At 40.6% G+C, this 21,249-nt stretch overlaps 1 protein-coding gene across 1 annotated transcript in view; it reads left to right on the forward strand.

Annotated features, from left to right (window-relative positions):
• Positions 1–21,249, forward strand: part of ATRN (attractin) — a 215,992-nt gene continuing 194,743 nt past the window's right edge. Inside the window, 1 exon segment of the mRNA XM_078148561.1 lies at positions 1–593. Within this exon segment, the coding sequence (XP_078004687.1) occupies positions 145–593 (449 nt within the window). The 5' untranslated portion in view covers positions 1–144.

Below are 21,249 nucleotides of genomic sequence, written 5' to 3' on the forward strand. Positions count from 1 at the left end.
CCCTCCTTTCCCCCACCCCCTCGGCTCTGACCGAGCGGGCCACCGTCCGTCTCGTCCAGTGCTGGAGAAGGCGAAGCGGGTCCGGGGCGAGTGTGTGTGTCTGTGTGTGAGACGAGAGGGGGAAGCCGTCTCTGCCCCCCTAAGATGGTGTCGGCGGCCGCCGAGGGAAGGCAGAGGAAGGGGCCGGCAGCGAGCACTGAGAGGACGCGGAGGCCCCTGCCGCAGTGCCGGGGTCCGGGCCGGGGCCGGGCGGCGGCGGCGGCGGTGGTGGTGGTGGTGACAGGGAGGGCGAGGGCGAGGAGCGGGCGGCCTGCGCCGGGGCCGGGGTCTCGACCGCTCCTGCGGCCCCCGGCGGCGCCGCCGCCGCTGCTGCTGCCGCTGCTTCTGCTGCTGCTGCTGCTGCCGCTGCCCCTGCCCCGGGCGGCCGAGGCGGCGGCGCCGGGGGCCGCGGCGTCGGGTTCGGCCGCGGCCGAGGCCAAGGAATGCGACCGGCCCTGCGTGAACGGCGGCTACTGCAACCCGGGCACGGGCCAGTGCGTGTGCCCGGCCGGCTGGGTGGGCGACCAGTGCCAGCACTGCGGGGGCCGCTTCAGGTGAGCGAGCGTCTGGGACACGCCGGGACGCGGACGCTGTGGGAGGCTGTGGGAGGCACGGTGACAACGACCCTGGGGGACGGACACTGCGCCCGTGTGTTGGGGCTCGGGGCTTGCCAGGGCCGGGGACTGGCTGGATGGGGGCCAGCCGTGGGGGAAATCTTCCCGGCCTTGGCCGCTTCTCTGGGACGTGGTGAGAAGGCCCTTCAGAAACCCCCAAACCCTGGAGAAATGTCAGGGCAAGGTGCCCAGGGGGTGGGGGGAAGAGGGCTGAGGCAGGGGATGCCAGATTGCATAGCTGGGGGCCTCTGGAGAGAGTCTTCCCCGAGCAAGATTGGGGCCTGTATGTCTCAGGTGGGAGAATGGGTCCCCGTGGCTGGAAGGTGAGGGGGTGAAGATCACTGGGTAAGGCTATTGATTGCAGTAGTAGCTATAATAAGGGTGGAGGCACCCAGTGCATAGGAATAGGACTGGGAAGTAGGGTTTGGGGTTGGGGGAAGATAAGGCCATTCATTGTCTTGTGTTAGGAAAGGTGAGGATTCCAGAGATAGACCTTGGAGAAGACAAAATAGGGGTGGGTTTTATATCCACAGATCATCAATCTAGAGTTGAAAGTAACCTCAGAGGCCATGTCGTCCAATCTTCTCATTTTGTTGTTCCATAGTTTCTGCAGTGCCCTTCTCCACAGCCCTCCCCCCATTTAGAGTTTTCTTGGCAAAGATACTGAAGTGGTTTGCTATTTCCTTTTCTAGCTTATTTTACAGATGAGGAAACTGAGGCAAACAGGGTTAAGTGACTTGCCCAGGGTCACATAGCAGGGAAGTGTCTGAGGCCAGATTTGAACTCAGGAAGATGAGTCTTCTTGACTCTAGGCCAAGCTTGATAGTCTATCCACTGTGCCATCTTGCTGCCCCTCATTTTACACATGAGGAAAGTGAGGCTTTTGCAGGTTTCCCAGACCTAGGTTCAGGTGGGTTCAAGGACTTATAAAAGGTACAATTTTCTATAGGAATAGGAGTATGGGAGTAATTTGTGGGGATATAGTAGAGGAAATGGCAGTGGCCATTGATTTTTGGGGTAGAAAAACATCGCCATTGAAAAAGGGGGGAGGTTTCATTAAGTACAGGAACTGAAAAGAAGCCTGCAAAACTTTAGAGGTCTTGTCTGTCTTGCAGATTAAATTTGAAGTTTATGAAGTACCAATTATAGGCTAGGCTCTGGGAGTACAATGATTAATGAGTACAAAAACAACACTTCCCAGACCCCAAGGAGCTGAAAATCTGTGGAGATCAGGAAAGTACACAAATAAATCTACTACAAGGTAGAATATAATAAAAGTGAAGGAGAAATGAGACAAAAGGTTCTAAGAAAATTTGAGGAAAGAATGATCCTCTGTAACTGGGTTGTTGAAGAGGTAAGTTTTCATGAAGCAAGCAGTAGCTGACCTGAACCCTGAAGGGAAGGAAAAAGCTTTCGGGAAAATTTGAGAAGAGTAGTGTGACTCTCAGGTGCCCTGTTTTGGAGGTGGTGCCCGCTGGATAGAGGTGAGCACCTGAGAGTCCAGCAGTGTACTTTTTTGAGGGAGAAATAGTAATAAGGGAAGATTTAGGAAAATCGATTCTGATATTGGACTTCTCTGCTATAATGAAATACAATTGAGAGGACTTCTTTGATTCTTGTCACTGCTACACACAAGAGTGATGCCCCTTGCTTTGGGCAGAGTTCTTTCCTGAACGAAGAGTTATGGTTTTGGTTCCAGTAAATGCCAGATATTTTTGTGGATGAGTGGTATTGTTTGCGAAAAAGTACTTAGAATATGATTGTTTTCCAATTTTTTGGCTCATGTTGGATTTTGTTTACTTTGAGCAAGTTTTAGTTGGAGGATTCATCCATATAGTGTCAGTTTTGATGGCTGTGGAGTGGCTAATTTGATTTGGACTTTTAGCTTCTATGTTATTAGGTTAAAGGGTATTGAGTGAATGTCCTCATTTATAATTAGTTGTTTAGAGAAAGTAGTTTCTGTATTTAGAGCCCACTTGAAGTTGATTGCATCATATCAGTGCTCTGTTTTGCTATCTAAGTGAAGATTTTATTGTATTAGAAATGTGGTGGTCCTTTTCTGCTTTTCATTACTGGCTGAAAATATAGAATGGAGAGAACAACACATAGACTGGTAAAATTGGAATGATATATTTGCAGTAATTATATGCTTCTTTCAAGTGCAAGGTGCTACAGAAATGCTTAAAGTGGGCAAGGATAATAGTATCATTTTAGAGCCTTTTCAGAGATTTCTAAAGCAAGGAAGTAAAATTCTTTCTTTTCTTATTTTCCTTATGAAAGTTATTCATAACTCAGTTGTAATTTTTCTGTTTACCGACATAATTTAAATTTTGCTTTGTAGTATAAATCCCGTTGAGTTAAGGGTACAAAAAATTGAGCAACTCTGTTATACGTTTTTAGATGCAAATTTTAGCTCCTTCAGGATAAGCAGTTGAACTTCTCAGTGTCCTAGGCAGTTCTCTATCACTATAAGTTGCTGAGCATGTGTCAGTGAAATCATGGGCCTGATTCTCTCTCCCCTTCCTCCCTCCAAGCCCATAGTTGTGAAAACATTTTTCTTAATCTGACCTTTCCTCCTGAAAACCTTTGGCTTAACCAAATTCCAATAAATATTTTGGAAACTGAAGGTAAAGGATAGGAGTCAGGGAAAGGAAAACAGGTTTTAGACAAATGAAATGTTTCCTTTATCTAAATCTATCAGTGGGTTCATATAGTGGCACTGTTTACCCACCTGCCCTGGCGACATAAGTACCTTGTGACTAACTTAGTGGTGGTCCTCTTAAATTTTTATTTTTGGGAAATGTAAGCGGGAAAAATGGAACAATGAGATCTTTAATTAGTTGCTTGTAATCCCAAATTTCTCCCAGTGAAACAAATAATAATTAAAATTTTTTTGAAAGTTGCCTCTAACAAGACTTCTAATATACATCTCTGAGCCCGACCAAGTTTCTCTTGAATGCCGGGCTTGAACATCCAGTTCTATATCTATTATTGTCCATATGTCCTACCATCACCTTAAATTCAACGTGTCTAAAACCAAACTCATTCTTTTCTTCCCCAAACCAGTTCCCTTCCCACACTTTACTGTTTCTGTCAATGGAACCACCATTTCCAGACTATCAGCCTTGAAACTTTATTGTCATTCTTGATTCTTCTCTTTTATTCTTGATTATTAACCAGATATGTTCATTCTTCCTTTTGTTAAGTCATTTCCAGATGCCCTTTACGTTTTCACTACTACTACCATCATAAATCCTCATCACCTCATGCTGTGTATCATGTTTAGACTTATAATACTCTCCTGATGGGTGTGTCTGTCTCCAAAATTCTCTCTCTCCAATCCAGGAGGCATTGTTAGTTTTTTTTTCAAAGATATTTTGCTTGTGCTTAAAAACCTTTAGTTCTGTTCCTTCGCTTTTACCTCCCCCTTATAGGATGAAGTCTAGACTAGGAGGGACATAATTGATGACTTCAAATATTTGAAAGGCTGCCCTGTGGAAGAGGAATCAGATTTATTCTAGTTAGCTGCAGGGGAGAGATCATCTAGTTCAATCTCTTCATCTCATAGATGAGTAAACAGAGGCTCTTTATGTATATGTACAGGGATTTCAAGCAGAAAGGCACCTTACACATCAACTGGTTTGTCCTTCTCATTTTACAGATGAGGAAATTGAAGCTATAGAGAGCTTAAGAAATGTGCCTAAGGTCATGTAGGTAGTAAGTGACTATACTGAGAATCAAACGCAAGTCCTCTGATGCCTTTCTACTGTACCACACTGCCTCCACCATATGGTAGTAAGTAGCAGATTTGAAAGTAGGTGTTCTGACTTGAAATGCAGTGTTTTTTATACTATAGCAGTCAGGATCTTTATGACCATTGCCTAAATAGGTGCTTAGGGTTGAATTCCTAGGCCTGTTGCCTCATTTCTCTTGCACCCCTTATCCTGTCACTCCTCCCTGCTTTCCAAACCTTAGCCTTGAATTACTTCCACCATCTGCCTCTTCTGCCCCTGCTTATAAGCTTCTGAACCCACAATTGTCCTGGTTGGATACATTACAAATTCTTGTTATTCAGCATCAACTGAGCCCTCACTGAAGCAAGGCAGTCTTTTTATTCTTCCTTAATTGATTCTCTATCTCACTCCCCACAGGAACTATTCTAAACCTTTTATTTCTTCTTGAGGCCTCCTCTACACAACTCCTTCTCAGCTGAGGACCTTATCTGTAATTTTATTGAAACAAAAATGAGACCATTCAACATGAGCTCATCTTTCATATTTTTCACCTCAAAATCCTTTGATATCATCTCATACTTTTCTCTTTTCCCCAGGTCTGACAAAGACATGGCTCTTTTTCTTGCCACTCCTAACCCCTCTACATATATACTTGATTCTTTCCTCTCTCATAATCCTCTTTAAAAATTAAATTTTATGTTTTTCAATGAACAGAAATCTATTTTCTTTACATTTCACCTATCTCCATCCATTGTTGAGGGGGAAAAAAGAGAAAAACCTCTTGTAATATATAGTTAAGCAAAACAAAGTCCAGCCTTGGCCATGTCCAAAAATGATATATATCACTTTGTACCCTAAGTCCATCACCATTCTGTTATAAAGTGGCCAACATGTTTCATTATCAGTCCTCTGGAATCATGGTTAATTTTAGGTCATGGTTTAGGATTCTTAGGCCTTTCAAATTTGTTTGGAGGCAGCTAGGTTGTGAAAGAGTAAGAGGGCTGTAGTTGGACCCAGGAAGACCTGAGGTCAAGTCCTTCCTCAAATATTTATTAGCAGTGTGACCCTGGGCAAATCACTTAACCTCTTACAGCCTCAGTTTCCTTATCAGTAAAATGGGGATAACAATAGTACCTACCTCCCAGGGTTGTGGAAGGATCGAATGAGATAACATATTTACTTTGAAACCATAAAGTGCTATTTATGTAAATGTTATTTTTATTATTATTATTTATTATTATTATTCCAGTATTGTTGTTATTGTATAAATTGTTTTCCTAGTTGTACTCATATCACTGTATCATTTCATACAAATCTTTCCAGGTTTATCTGGAACTGTCTGTACCCCAATAGTATTAAATTACATTCTTAGGCTATAATTTGTTCAGCCATTCTGCAATTGATGGGAACTTTCCTCTTCCCATTTTCTTCCTCAGATTGTGTTGTGACCATTCCCACTTTTTCTTGAATCTTCAATCTGTCCCTATCAACTGATTCATTTCCTCCTTCCTTCAAAAAGGGATGTGTTCCCTATCCTTTAAAAAACTAAAACAAAAACAAAAAAACAACCTTTACTAAAAAACCCCTTAGTCTCTCCTCAAGCTGTCATTTTCTGTATCTCCTTTTCTCAACCAAATTCCTTGACAGAATTGTCTATACCAGTTGTGTCCAGCTCAAATGGAACTTGCTGCCAGCATATTGACTTAGAAAACCACAAATTAACATTATCTGTGTCATATTGTATTTTTAATCATTTTGTTAAACATTTCCCAATTACATTTTAATCTTATTTGGGTTAGTGTGACAACTCTGGTCTATACTCAATGCCTCTACTTCCTTTCCCCATTCTCCTCAACCCTTTTTAATCTGGCTTTTGACCTCATCCTTCAAATAAAACTGCTTTCTCTGAAGATACCAGTAATTTCTTAATTGTCAAATCTAATAATCTTTTTTTCTCAATCCTAATCTTTTTTGGCTTTTTTGGCTTCATTTGATTATGTTGATAGTCTTCTGCATATTCTCTTCTCTGTATTTTCATGATTCTCTGTTTGAGAATATGTAGTCTCTTTTGCAGCCTTCTCATTTGCATAGCGGACGGTAACTCTGGATGTTAACTGAGTCCTCTTTTCTTTATCTAGCTCTCTCTCTTGATATCCTGATTACTTCCCAGCATGTTAACACTCATCTCTAAGCAGAATATTCCCAGATCTCAATATCCACCCTCAGTCTCTGCCTCAAGCTTTAATCCTCAATCACTAGTTATTTATTGGACATTTCAAACTGGATGTCCTAGAGATATTTTTAAAACTGAACTCATTCTTTTTCTCCCTTGTCATTTCTTCCAGACTTCCCAATTTTTGCTGAAGGTGTCACCATCTTTCCAGTACCTTAGGTTCTTAATTTTAATTTTGTTCTCAGTTCCTTATTGGCCTTTAGCCCACAAAACCAATCATTTGCCAAATCTTGCATTTTCCACTTTGACAGGGTCCCTTCCATTGACCTTTCTCTCCACTCAGACAGCTTAGCTACAACTTAGTTCAAGCCCTCATCACTTCTCATATAGATTGTTGCATCACCCTCCTAATCGGTTTTCCTGCTTCAAGTCTCTCACTGCTGTAGTCCATCCTACATACTGCTGCCAAAGTAATTTTCCTTTAACACAAATCTGACCATGAGTACCCTATTCATCTCCATTGGCTTTCTTTTTTCCCTAGAATGAAATATAAACTCTGTTTAACTTTGGAAGCCCCATACAACCTAACCCCAACCTACCTTTCCAGACTCATTGGGCGTTATTTCTTCTTCTCATACCCTGTGATCCAGCCAAATTGTCCTGCTTTATTTCTCACTCACAGCACACTATCTTTGTTTCCTGAGTCTTTGTACTGAGTAGCACCCTATACTCAGAATACACTTTCTCCTTACCTCTGCTTTATAGAGTACTACTTCTTTTCCTTTAAGATATATTTTGGTCACCATCTTCTGCATGAAGCCTTTTCTGATTCCCCCCAATTACTAGTGCCTTCCCTCTTGTGATACCAACTTGTACTTACCTACTTTGTGCGTTTATACACACACACACACACACACACACACACACACATATAAGTAGGTTTGTGTTTTTTGTATTTATTCACTTAATATTTATGCTGTGAATGTCTTTATAGGTACTTTTGTTAGAATGTAAGCTCATTGAGAGTAGTGGTTGTTTTATTCTGTGCATTTATATCCTTAGTTCCTGGTACTTATTAGGTACTTAATAACTACTTGTTGATTGACTGAAGTCATGTTAGTAATGGTCTAGAACATTTTGTGAGAAATCAAGTGGAGGCCTTCAGTTTATTAAGAATTGGATGGCAAAAGAATTTTGTAGCATGTTAGGTGAGGAAATTATTGCTATCTGTGTGTGATTTATTTGTAAAATCCATTTATAAGATTTCTTTCTGATGCGTAGATAGATAATTTATTAAGAACTTACTTGTGTCCATCACTATGCTGAACTCTGGGGATCCAAATACAATCAAGCCAATATAAGTCATTCTGTATTCCAAAGGAGTTTACATTCCAGTGGGTAAAGACTGCACATAAGGATGATCTGGAAAAGGAGAGAGGTGAAAGGTCATGGATTTGGAGCTAGTGGCCTGGAAATGAGGTGGAGGCTTGGTTCAGGACAAGATAAGGTGAAACCTCATCTCTTTCAGCCCATGGGGGTTCTTAGGGCCAAGTCCAAGTTTTCAATGAGAAGTAGGTGGAGATGAAGGCTGGAATGGAAGGGGCATGATCTGGAGCTGTTTGATAATGCTCTTTCTTGTCTAACCTTTCCTAGCACTTTATTTATAAGCTCTTTTTATCTCTGATGGTATCTTTTCTCCCTGCTAGACTGTAAGTACACTAGGAGGGCAGGGATTCTCTCTTATAACAACTTTGTATTTTCCCCAGTACCCAGGACAGTGCTCCCTGTACACCTTAAGTTCTTACACATTCGTAGGATCATAGATTTAGAGTTTGAAGGAACCTGAGAGATCATCTAATTGAACCATCTGTGTGCCTCCCTCTCCCACATTGTAGAGGAGGAAATTGAGGCTCAGAGAGATGAAGTGACTCATCTAAGGGTAATAATCAACAGGGTTAGGTGTTCTAACCCCCAGTGCAATGTTCTTTCCACAATGTAACCTACCTCTAATCAATGAGTGAATTCCTGGTTGGAGCAGAAGTTAGATTAGAAGACTTTTAAGATTCTTTCCAGTTTTATAATTCTAGAGTCACTTATGAACAATTTGTTTAGTGCGTGGGTAGCTTAGTGTAATTGTTTAAATTCTGGTGTATTCGGAGACAGACTTATGAAATTTTTATAGCACCAATTTACAGGTCTTAAAATGTTTGTATGAACCAATAGGTGGTTTATATTAAAATAATTTTGTTCTTAGCCATAGAGAGAACCTAAGAGCTAATAATTTAAGAGCTTCAAAAGTCCTTAGGATAAAAGCAAAGTCTGATTAAAAACTCATTTTTAATCTACTTTGACATTAGAGCTCGTTACATATAATAGTAGAAATATCTATCTTCTAAGTGTTATACAAATATAAAAGTAGATGGTGAATCCTTTTGAGCAAAAATTAAAATTTTCTGCTATTTTGTATATATGAAACTAGCATTGATAATAGTAGAGATGCATGTGTGTGGGAATGATAGACCTATTAGGAAAACATTCCATTGAAAACATTCACTTTGCCACATCTCTAATCCATCCATCCTCCACTCAGCTGTCAGATTGATCTTCTTAAAACATAGGTCTGACCACGTCATTCTCCCCATCTCTTCCTCTCCCTCCCAATTCTGTAAACTCACGGTTGCTCCCTCTTAGCTCTAGAATCAAATATAAAATCCTCTGGCTTTTAAAGTCCTTTCTAACCTGTTCCTCACCCCCATTCCCCCTGCTTTTCCAGTCTTCTTACATCTTATTCCCCTCCATGTACTCTTTGATCCATTAACACTGGTCTCCTTTTGTTCCTTAAACATTCTGTCTTTTAACTTCTACATTTTTATTGGTTGTCTCCATTCCTGAAACTCTCCGCCCTCCTCTCATCCTCCTGACTTCCTTGGCTTCCTCAAAGTCTCAACTAAAGTCCCACTTTGTGCAAGAAGTCTTTTCCAGTCCTCCTTGATGTTAGTGCCTTCCCTCTGAGACTTCATCCCTGAGGGGGGCCTCCCCTCCCTCCCTTATAATGCATGTATCTTATTTGCTTGTAGTTATTTTCATGTTGTCTTCCTCATTATACTTTGAGCTCCTTAAGAGCAATGACTGTTTTTTGCCTTTTTTTAATGTATCTAGCGCATAGCACAGTGCCTGGCACATAGTAGACACTTAATAAATGCTAGTCGACTAATTGCTGGTTGATTGATTAATGAAGTATTTTTTTTCAATCTCTTCTTTCATGTTTCATTGTGTCAGAGTTGCTGCCATCCATCTATTACACTCGTTCAATTTTCTCCTTGAAATCAGAATGTTAGAATTGGAAGGAACTTATTAGATGATCTAGTCAGGACTTAATTCCCTCTTCCTTCAGTTTTTTATTTTTTACTTTATGGTATTTGTATTGATACCTTTTATATCATTTATTTCTGAATATCTCTTTTTCATCATTATTCATTTCTTATGTTATATTATGAAAATTAAAAGAAAAGAAAAAAAGCATTTCAACAAAATCAAGCAACACATTAACTGTCTGATAGTTTGTGAATTATTTCACACTTATAGCCCTCCATCTTTACGACTAAGGGAGGGAGGTACATTTCCTCTACTTTTCTGGGCCCAAACTTCTTTGTCATTCTAATTACTGGCGGTTTTTGTTTACATTGTAATTATGGTGCACATTGTTTTCATTTGGTTTCCATTGTTGCTTATTTTACCCTGCATCAATTCATGGATCTCTTTTGTTCCCTGATTTCTTCATGTTCATAGTTTCTTATGACACAATTTATATTCTGTTGCATTCCTATACCACAATGTGTTTAACCATTCTCCAGTTGATAGACATCTACTTTGTTTCTTGCTCTTTGCTTCCACAAAAAAGTCTGTAATTATTTTGATGTATATGATGAACCTTTCTGTTTTCGATGTCATTATCGATATCCCTGCCATGAGATCTCCGGGTCAAAAAGCTGTTGACGTTTTAATCACTTTTTTGTTGTCGTTGCATAAATACAAATTGTATCCAGAATGGTTGGATCAGTTTTCAGCTCACCGAAAGTGTATTAATGTGTCTGTCTTTCCAACACTGATTTGAGATATTTTATGATCTTAGTCAGTGTGCTGAGTGTGTTCCTTCTCCAATTTTATAGACAAGGAAGCTGAAGCCCATAAAACCGAAGTGACTTATCCAAGGTCACTTGGCTAGTAAATGTGCAGAGTCACATCTCCAGTGCTCATTCTCCTACTCTATACTGCCTTATGGTCTTTGTGTCCTGAGTGCTTGCACGGTACCTGGCATACAGCAGAAACACAGTATATGCTTTCCGATTGACTTTATGGACCTGGGGTCTCACTGATTTAAGTACCTCACTGATATAAAGTACAGATTGCAGCCCATCCATGCCATTTCATCTTCTGTGAATCCAGTCCATGTCCTTCCATCAATTCTCCACAGGAGGTCTGTCCAGCATGTTAAGGGCTTTCGTCTAGTACTCTTGACGTTGTTTGGATGGGAGGGGGAGCGCTTGGGCTGACAGTTCTCTCATTCTTGCCTTATGACATGCCCACCTTTTCTGGCTATACAACTTTCTGATAAAATCTCCTATGTAAATTCTCTTTTCAGTGTCTGTAATCATTAGTTGGGAACTATTATGGATGCCTTTTTTTTTTAGAGTATTGTAATCACATCTCAGTAAACTGCTGTACCGTTTTTTGGTGTTCATTCAATCCAAATTTATCACCTAGTCAAGATTTTGGTAGCTATTATCTACTGCCCCAGAATATTCTCCTTCCTTCCTCAGTGAGTTCAGTGCCGGGCTCACAGTTTTTCCACCCCAACTCTTGCCCTTACACTAGAGGACTTCAATAAATAGATAATTTCCTCAAACGTCCTAGTTTCCTACTTACTCAATTTACTCAGTTCCCATAACCTGCTTCTCCACTTAATCTTAGTCAACATAGTAATAGTTATACCCTTGATTTTGCCATCACCAGCAAGTGTTCCATTTTCCCTGTTCATGAATTCTGAAATTAATTTGTCAGTCAATCTCTTGGCACTTATGAAGTGCCTGCTGTGTTGCCAGGTTCTGTGCTAAGGGCCAGAGATACAGAAAAAGGCAAAAACCAATTCTTCCCTCAAGAAGCGCACAATCAAATTGGGGAGACAACATGCAAACAAATGTGTACAAACAAACTATATATAGGATAAATAGGAGATAATCAGCAGAAGGAAGGCTCCAGAATTAAGAGAGATTGGGAAAGGCTTTCTGTAGAAGGTGGGATTTTAGTTGGGACTTTAAGGAGGCCAGGGAAGCTAGGAGGTGGAATTGAGAAGAGAGTAGATTACAGGCATTAGAGATAGCCTGAGAAAATGCCTGGAGGTGAGAGATGGAGTGTTTTGTTCTGGGAACCTCGAGAACGCTAGTGATTATAATCTTTTATCATTCATTCTTTCCCTCTGCTTTCTTACCTCTAACCTGTTCTTCATCCCTTTGCTACCTTTATTCACTCCATCCCTCAGTTCTTTCCCAGGCCATGACTTTTACACTGATTACACTTACCTTCTTTCACGCCTTGGTGAACTAGTTTTATTTAATATTAAACAACACTTAATTGCGAAGACCCAACCTTCCTAATTGATTCACTGTCATATTCACTACAATGACTGTTCCAAACCTTTTTTATCCCTCTTCCGGCCTCTCATGAAATCTCTTTCTTCTGCCTTCTCACCTTGCCTCATGTGTTGCTGAGAAAATTGAGGCCATTCACTAAGAACTTCTTTTTTTCAACTCCTCCTGAAGTCACATCACTCAGCTACCTTCCCCCACTTTCTGTTTCACCACTGTCTCACATGAAGAAGTCAACCTGCTTGCCAAGAAAAAGCCATCTACATACACTTTTGATCCCACTGATCCCATCTTCTCAGTAGTCTATCTCTGCTATCATCGAACTCTCATTATTGACTGGCTGTTTCCTTGCTGCCTACAAACACACCCATGCCTCCCCCTTCCTAGAAAACCTCTTACTTTGTGCTACCATCCCTGTGTATTGGTTTATATCTCTTCTCCTTTTTCTGGTTAAATCCCTTGAGAAAGCTGTCAGCTCTACTTCCCCCTCCTCTTGCTGTCTTTAAATTCTCTTTAGCCTGACTTCTGGCCTCATTAAGCTGAAACTGCTTCCTCCAAAGTGACCATTGTGATAAGACCAGTACCCATCAGGGTCTCCCCTCCACGGGTTAAGCTAACCTAAAAAGGGACAAAATGAGGCTTGATTGTTCGGGAAACAACACTTAATTGATGCAGCTTCCTGGTAAGTGTCTGTTCTTATTCACAGTGGCTTCTTGATTACCTAAGGAAATGAGACCCACTCACGGGTCCTTTTGGGTGTGATGGATGTCCCAAGACCCCATGAGGCACTACAACCTGCCCTGATGACCAGATGGTTTTTAAGGCTTACTGTATTCCCATTGAATATCTTTTCCATGTTAGGGCTGAGTAAATCTTCTTTTGTTAACTATTAAGTGTCCTAAGAATGCCTAATTTCACCTTAACATCACATCTGAAGTTATAGGGTGATGCCCAAGTCAGGACTGCGCCTAATACTAGTGATCTCTTAATTGCTAAATCTAATGATGCTTTCTCAGTCCTCATCCTTCTTGACCTCTTTCCAACCTTTGACATTGTCAATCACTGTCTTTTCCTAGATAGTCTCTCTTTATATCTTTATGATACTGTTCTCTCCTGATTCTTCTCCTTTTTGTCTGACCATTCCTTAATCTTCTTTGTTGGATCTTCCTCTAGGACGTGCCTACTCTCGGTGTTCCCCTTTTTTCTTTCTATAATTTCATCTTTGGTAATTTCATCATTTCCTATGGGTTCAGTTACTACCTTTATACAGATTATTCCCAAATCTGTGTTTCAGGTCCTTGTTTCTCTCTTGACCTCCAGTTTTACGTTAGCAGCTGCCTCTTGGACATCCCATTGATTTCTCTAACTTAGCACGTGTAATGTAGAATTCATGATCTTTCCCTCAAAACCTTCCTGTCTTCCAGATTTCCATATTACTGTTGAAGGTATCACTATCCTCAACTCCTCGCTCCTACTTAACCCACTTAATCTGATCTGTTGCCAAGTTTTGATGTTTTTACCTTCACAACATTTCCCCTATACATCTCCTCTCCATTTATATAAGCACAACCCTGATGCAGGCCCTCAGCATGTCACGCCTGTACTATTGCAGTAACTTTGTGGTTGGTCTGCCAACTCCAGTATATTGTCCACTCAGCTGCCAGAATGATTTTTGTAAAGCACAGGTCTAACTAATTTACCCCCAATTCAGTAAATTCCAGTGACTCTCTGTCACCTCCAAGATCAAATATAAATCCTTTCTTTGGCATTCAAAGCTCTTCCTCACCTATTCAGTTCATACCTTTCCAGTCTTGTTTCATTTTGTGATCCAGCAACACTGCCATACTTGCTGTTCCTCATGCCCAACACTCTATCGCTTGACTCTTTATCTTTTCACTGGTCAACTGTCCCCCATGACCAAAATGCTCTCCCACCTCACTATCATCTCACTTTCCTGGCTTCTTTAAAAACGAGGCTTAAATCCCATTTTCTGCAACATGCCATTTTCAGCATCTCCCACTGCTAGTTCCTTCTAAAAGTACCTCTCATTTACGCCTTACATATATCTTGGATATACATAGTTTTTTGTGTTTCTCTTCTATTATAGTATGAGCTCCTTGAGGGAAGGGGCTGTGTTTTTGCCCCTCTTTGTATCCTCAGTGATTGACATAGTAACTGACATATAATAAGTGCTTGATAAATAATTGACTATTGACTGATCACAAAGGCTTCATTCATTTATGTGTAGTTTGCCATCTCTGTGCCTTGAGGAGAGAAGCATACTTTGCTGTTACGTCCTTGGAAATCACAATTGGTCACTGCATTGGTCAGAGTTTTTGCAGTCATTGTTTAAAATGTTCTATTGTTTCTTTGTAATTTCACTTACAACTTCTGAAGTTTCCCTAAATTCTCAATATTTATTGCTTTTCATGGTATGATAATATTCCCTTATGTTTGTATACCACAAATTGTTCAGCTATTTCTCTATTAAGGGATACTTGCTTTGTTTACAGTTTTTTCTAACACAGGAAGAGTTCCTAAAAATATATCTGTGTACGTAGGACCTTTCCCTCTGTCTTTGGCTCTCTTCTGGTATATATGTAGTAGTCGTTTTACTGGGTCAAAGGATATGTACAGTTTTGTGACTTTTCTAGTATAATTCCAATTTGTTTGCTAAAGTGAGTGGGCTAGACCTTTGCTGACAGAGTATTAGCATGTCTGTCTTCCCATGGCCCCTCAACATACTTTTCATGGTTTATGATCTTTGCCAAACTGATAGCTATGAAGTGAAACTTCAGAGTTGTTTTATCTACATATCTCTTATTAGTTATTTGGAATTTTCATTTGGTTGAAGGTCTCTTCAGTTGTCTCAGTTGTTAACAACATCGTTTCTTTTGAAAACTGCCCATTCATCTCCTTTGACCACTGACCTGTTTGGGAATGGTTTTTGTTATATATTTCTGTCAATTTCTTATAATCTTGAGTATTGGAGCTCATCGGAGCAGATCAGAGCTGGAAGAGACCTTAGAGGTCTTCTAAGAAACCATGTGAGGAATCTGAGGCTCAGTGAGTCATATGCATTGTAAACTTTGTATGGGATGGAGAGTTGGCCCTTCTGCTTGCCAAAGCCAGTCTTCTCCACATGTGCCCTTGAACTCATCCCCTCTTGCCTTCTCTAGCAAATTGTCCTCTCTGTCATCCCAGGTCTTAAATATGTCTCTCCCATCCTTAAAAATCCCTCCTGTAGTCTGACCGTCCCCAATAGCTGTCATGCTATATCTCTCCCCTTTTGGGCTGCCCGTGAGAAAGTAATCTACTTTAAAATGCCTCCATTTCTTCTTCTCCCTTTCTTCTAAACTCTCTGCAGTCTGACGACTGACTTTAGACTTCATCATTCACCTGAAACTGCCCTCCCCAAAAATTACCAATGATTTCTTATTTCCCAAATCTGTCTTTTCTTAATCCTCAATCTTCTTGACTTTTCTAAATCATTTGACCTTGTTGATCACCTTCTTTTGGATTCACTCTTCTCTCTAGGTTTTTGTCACCCTGCTCTTTCCTGGTTCTCCTATCTGTCAGATCGCTCCTTCTTAGTCTCCTTAGTTGGATATCACTCCTGCTAACTGGGTATCCCCTAAGGCACTAGCCTGGGCTCTCTTTCTTTTTCCTCAGTACTTTCTTTTTTTCTTCCTCAGTACTTTCTTAATCATCTCATCAGCTCTCATGGGTTCAATTATCATCTCTATGGAAGTGATTCCCAGATTAATATATCCAGCCCTAGTCTCCTTCCTGAGCTCCATTTCCCCATTACCAACTGCCTTTTGTACATTTTGAACTAGTTGTCTCGTCGGCATCTTAAATTAACATGCCTAAAACAGAAGTCGTTATCTTTCTCTCCTTCCCTTCCCCCGACTTCCCTTCTTTTGAACTTCCCTATTGCTGTCAAGGGTACCACCATCCTCCCAGTGCCCCAAGCTCCTCTCCTGGGTGTCATTTCTGACTCCTCCTCATCCCATAAATTGAATCTGTTGCCCTGTCTCATAATTTCATTTACTTGCATACATACTTCTTTTTTCTCATACAAACCACTACCCTATTTTAGACCATCATCACTTCTCCCCTGAACTACTTTAATAGCCTTCTAACTGAACTAATTCAACAACCTCCCAAATAACCTCTCTTCCTCCAGGTACCAGTCCGATTCGAATCCATTCTCCACTCAGCTTTCAAAATCATTTTCCCTAAATAGTACATCTTTTTATGCCACTTCTTCCCTGACTCGAACCACAGTGGTTCCCTATTAATTCCAGGATTATTATTGGGTTTTTTGTTTTTGGTGAGGGATTAACTGCTAGTGAGTATTATGTGTCTGAGGCCGAATTTGAACTCAGATCTTCCTGACATTAGGGCCTCTGCTCCATCCACTGTAACACCTAGCTGCCCCCTAGGATTAAATCTAAACACCTTTGACCTCCAGCACTCTTTAGAAACTGACCCATTCCTATCTCTCGGGTCTTCTTACACTCATTTTTCTTCATGCTAACACTCTTTGTGGTACAGCCACTTTGTCCTACTTGCTATTCCATAAGCATGACATGCCCGTCTCCCTGCATTGGCTTTGGCTGGTTGCCATTTTTGGCATGCTATCTCTCCTCACTGTTGCCTGACTTGCCTGAACTCTAGAAAAGTCTTTCCTCATCCTCCAGGAGCTAGTACCTCCACTTTGAGATTACCTTCCATCCGCTTTATATATGTCTTGTATGTACCTGGTTATTTTCGTGATTGTCTCCTTATTTGTCATGTGAGCTCCTTGGGGGCGAGGATTTTTTTTTGTGTGTGTGTGTGTTTCCATTTTTGTGTTTTCATTGCTTAGTATAGTACCTGGTACATAAGAAGTGCTTAATAAATACTTGTTGACTGACCAACTTGAGCAGAGGGTCTGTGTTGCACAGTGGTAGATAAAGGCCTCCATTGCTCCTCCTCCCTTTCTTTTCTTATAATCTTATAAACTAAATTTAAATTCTTTTCTCTCCTCCCATGTTGGTTGAGGAGTTTGGACCTTATCCTAAGTTGTATAGAGAAATAAGTCTGGCTGTAGTACAGTGTGCTGGATGGTTTACAGAGGTGAGAAACTGGGAGGCAACAAGTTGTTCAGTCAGTCAGTAAACACTTCTCAATCATCAGCTGTGTTCCAGGCACTGTGCTGAATGCTGGAGATAACTAAAGAAGGGCAAAAGATAGTCCCTGCCTTAAAGGGGCTCACAGTCTATTGAGGCAGACAACACTCAAACCACTGTACAAACAAGCTATACGGGATAAATGGGAAATAATTAAGGTTCTAGAATTAAAAGTGATTGGGAAAGGCTTCTTGTAGAAGGTAGGATTTTAGCCAGGACTCAAGGAAGTCAGGGAGACCAGGAGATAAGGAGGGAGAGCATTCCAAGCCTGGGAAATATGTAGGGAAAATGCTTGGGTGGGGTGATGGAGCATCTTGCTGGAGAAGCAGTCAGGAGGCCAGTGTCACTGGATTTCAGAGTATGTCGTAGGGAATTGTAATGTATGAGAAGACTGGAAAGTTATGTGGGGGTATTGCAGGTTATGAAGGGTTTTGAATGCCAAACAGTATTTTATATTTGATACTAGAGGTGATAGAGAAACTCTAGAGTATAATGATGGGACAGTGTGGGTGTTATATGGTCAGATTTGCCCTTTAAGAAGATTAGTTTGTCAGCTGACTGGAAGGTGGACTGGAAGGCAGGCAGATCCACCAGCTATTACATTTGCCTAGGTGTGAGGTGATGAGAGCCTGCACCAGAGTGGTGGCAGTGTCAGAGGAGTGAGGAAGGTCTATAGGATGTTATGAAGGTAAAATACATAAGTCTTGGCAGCGGATTGGATATGGTGAGTGAGAGAGACTAGGTGAACCTGGATGACAGGGAAGATAGTGGTATCCTTAATAGTAATAGGGAAATTTCTAAGGTAGGAAGGATTTATTTTGGGGGAAAATAATAATTCAGTTTCGGACATGTTCAGGATGTCCATGAGACTTCTAGTTTGAGATGTCTCATAAGCAGTTGAAGATTCAAATCTGGAGGTTGGGAGGGAGGTTACGGTTGGATAAGCAGATCTGAGAATCATTAGCATAGCCGTGATAAGATAACTTGAGGGCTGTAGTAGTAATCCAGACATGTTGTACATTGTGGTCTTGTGGTGACATTATGAATGGAGAGGAAGGAATAAATCCAATAGACATTTTTATGGAAGAAAAGAATTACTGGATGAGAGATTTGATGAAGGGATTGAAGAAAAGGAAAATTAAAGATAATGCCAGATTTTAAATTTTGGGTTACTAGAGCAATTGGGTGAAAATTTCTAAGAATTTCTTTATATTAAATATTGCACACAATGAATTGATCATTTTTTCCATATACTTTGATGATCTGTGATTTTGTCAATATAGGCACTGCTGATGACACAGTTAATGACCTCTCCATACCTTAGTAGATTGTCTTTGGGAGTTCTTGTTGCTATAAAACTTAATATTCTGTGGTTAACTTGGTGATTAGTCTCTCCAGCCTTACCTAGTTTGGTCTTTGGATGGTAGGTTATATGGTTCAGTACTAGGGAGAAGAAGGGAGGAGGAGGGAGAAGAAAAGAAAAGGAAGGAGAAGGAAAGGAGATGGGTGAAAAAAAGGGAGATGGGAGAGGTAGAGAGACAGAAGGGAGGAAAAGGGAAAGAGAAGAGAGGAGAGAGAGAGAGAGAGAGAGAGAGAGAGAGAGAGAGAGAGAGAGAGGAGAGAGAAGAGAGAGGGAGAGAGGGAGAGAGAGAGAGAGAGAGAGAGAGAGAGAGAGAGGAGAGAGAGAGAGAGAGAGAGAGAGTGTAGTTTAATTTTAGAGAGAGCCTGTGATTTCATTGGTATAAAGAACTCTTTGTGAGAAAACCCACTCTACTAATGCATATCCTATACTTGATTTGCAACTTGTAGTCACAGAATTGTCTGAAGCACTGAGTGGTTAAGGGACTTACTCAGGGTCAGCCCGTTATATGTCAGAGGTGTTCCTTGAACCCAGATTTTGCTGATTCTGAGGCCAGTTCTCTATCTATTGTCTAAGTAATATACATTTGATTACATAATAATGCACAATATTAATTCTGCTTTCAGGCAACTTAAATGAGCATTTTCTCGTTTTAACCCTTAAGGTTGTAATTTTTTGGGTCTCTTCTCTCTCATTCACCTACTTTAGTTGATTTAGATTCTCTCTAACCAGAAGGATACTAGGGAGGAAGGAGATTTTTCTCCTAAACTAAACTTTCAGAAATATTAGTCAGAATACCAAATGGCCTGGATTACTTAATTTGCACAACTTTTCTTTGGTTTTACTGTGCATGTCTGTGGCTTATCTGTGGGGCAGATATTGGGACCAAAAAGCTGTGTATCGGGATCTAGTTAGCTTCTCCTAATTTAGCATTGTAGTCTCTGGATATGACCTTAAGTTAATTTACAGTCAGTTTTTGGGCAAGTGACTGCTGCATTCCCCTTTATACTCTTAATTCCTGTTTCCTATTTATTGTGACTTTACACTGTCTACTTATATACTTACTATAATAACTAGTGGAGCTGTTGGAGGGGGGAAGGGAACCATAACAAAATACAATTTCAACACAAAAAACAATTCAGAACTTTTAGCTAATATGGTCATGACAATGAATTCTCTGTGTTCCTTTCAGCTTTGTTTATTCATTGCTATATTGTGTGAACATTTTTTTTCCTAGAATTTGAATTGGAAGGAAATTTAGAGGCCATGTAGTCTAGGAACACCCCAATATTAGCAAGCATTGTGATACAGTGGAAAGACCATTGGTACTGGAGTCAGAACACTTGAGTTCAAATTTCAGCTCTGATATCTGCCTGAATGATCTTGGGACAAATCAGGTAACCTCCCCGAGTTTCATTTTCTTTATCTTTAAAAATGAGGTGATTGCATTAGATGGCTTCTATCATCCTGTCATCCATAACCAAAAATTGGCTGTCTGGTCTTTGCTTGAAGACTTCAAGTTAGGATCAGCCACCTGCTATTCCGTTAGCCTATACTACTTTTGGTTAACTAACTGTTAGGAACATTTTTCCCTATGTTTTGATGAAGTTTGGTTCTATGCAGCTTTTTTCACTGCTAACATTCTACCCTCTGGAGCCAAACAGGATAAGTCTCATCCTTCCTCCACATGAATCAGATCTTTACGATAGTTATTGTTTCCATTTTCTGGCCTAATCATCCCCATTTCCTTCAGCTAATCTTTATGTGGCATGGTCTGTAGTGCCCCTTATCATCTTAGTTGTTGACTCTTTCTGGATACTACCCAGCTTGTGAGTGCTCTTCCTAAAATGTGGTACCTAGGATGGAGCATGATACTCCAGATGTGTTCTGACTGGGGCAGAATATAACTCCTTCATCTCATATACTGTACTTTTACGAAAAACAATAACAGACAAGTTGGCATTATATTATTATTATTTTATGTTATGTTATGTTAAACTGTTGATGCATACTGAAGTTATGATCCACTAAACCCCACCATCCAGATCTTTTTTTTTTTAAGACAAACTGTTATCTGACTAGAATTTTCCTATCTTGTACTTTTAAAATTGATTTTTTTTTGGGGGGGGTTAGGCAGTTGGGGTTAAGTGACTTGCCCAGGGTCACACAGCTAGTAAGTGTCAAGTGTTTGGTCTGATGCCAAATTTGAACTCAGGTCCTCCTGACTTCAGGGCTGAGACTCATGTCTTAGATGCAGCTTATTATTTTGCTATCTAAACCTACTTTTCTTACAACCTCCCCTTTTCCCATTGAGAACGTGACCTTCTTTGAATTTGTCCAGTTTTGCAACTTAGATGTCATGCTTGACCCTTTGATCTCCCCCATATCTACCTAGTTGTCATATCTTATTGATTCTACCTCCACAAATGTCTCTTACATCTAACCCCTTCACTCTTGTAAGTTATTACTTTTAACTACTACTACACCATAAAGAAGTGCTTATGTTT

This window comes from Phascolarctos cinereus, unplaced genomic scaffold (assembly GCF_003287225.1).
Source record: "Phascolarctos cinereus isolate Bilbo 61053 unplaced genomic scaffold, phaCin_HiC Scaffold_9;HRSCAF=440, whole genome shotgun sequence".
Lineage (NCBI taxonomy): Eukaryota > Metazoa > Chordata > Mammalia > Diprotodontia > Phascolarctidae > Phascolarctos > Phascolarctos cinereus.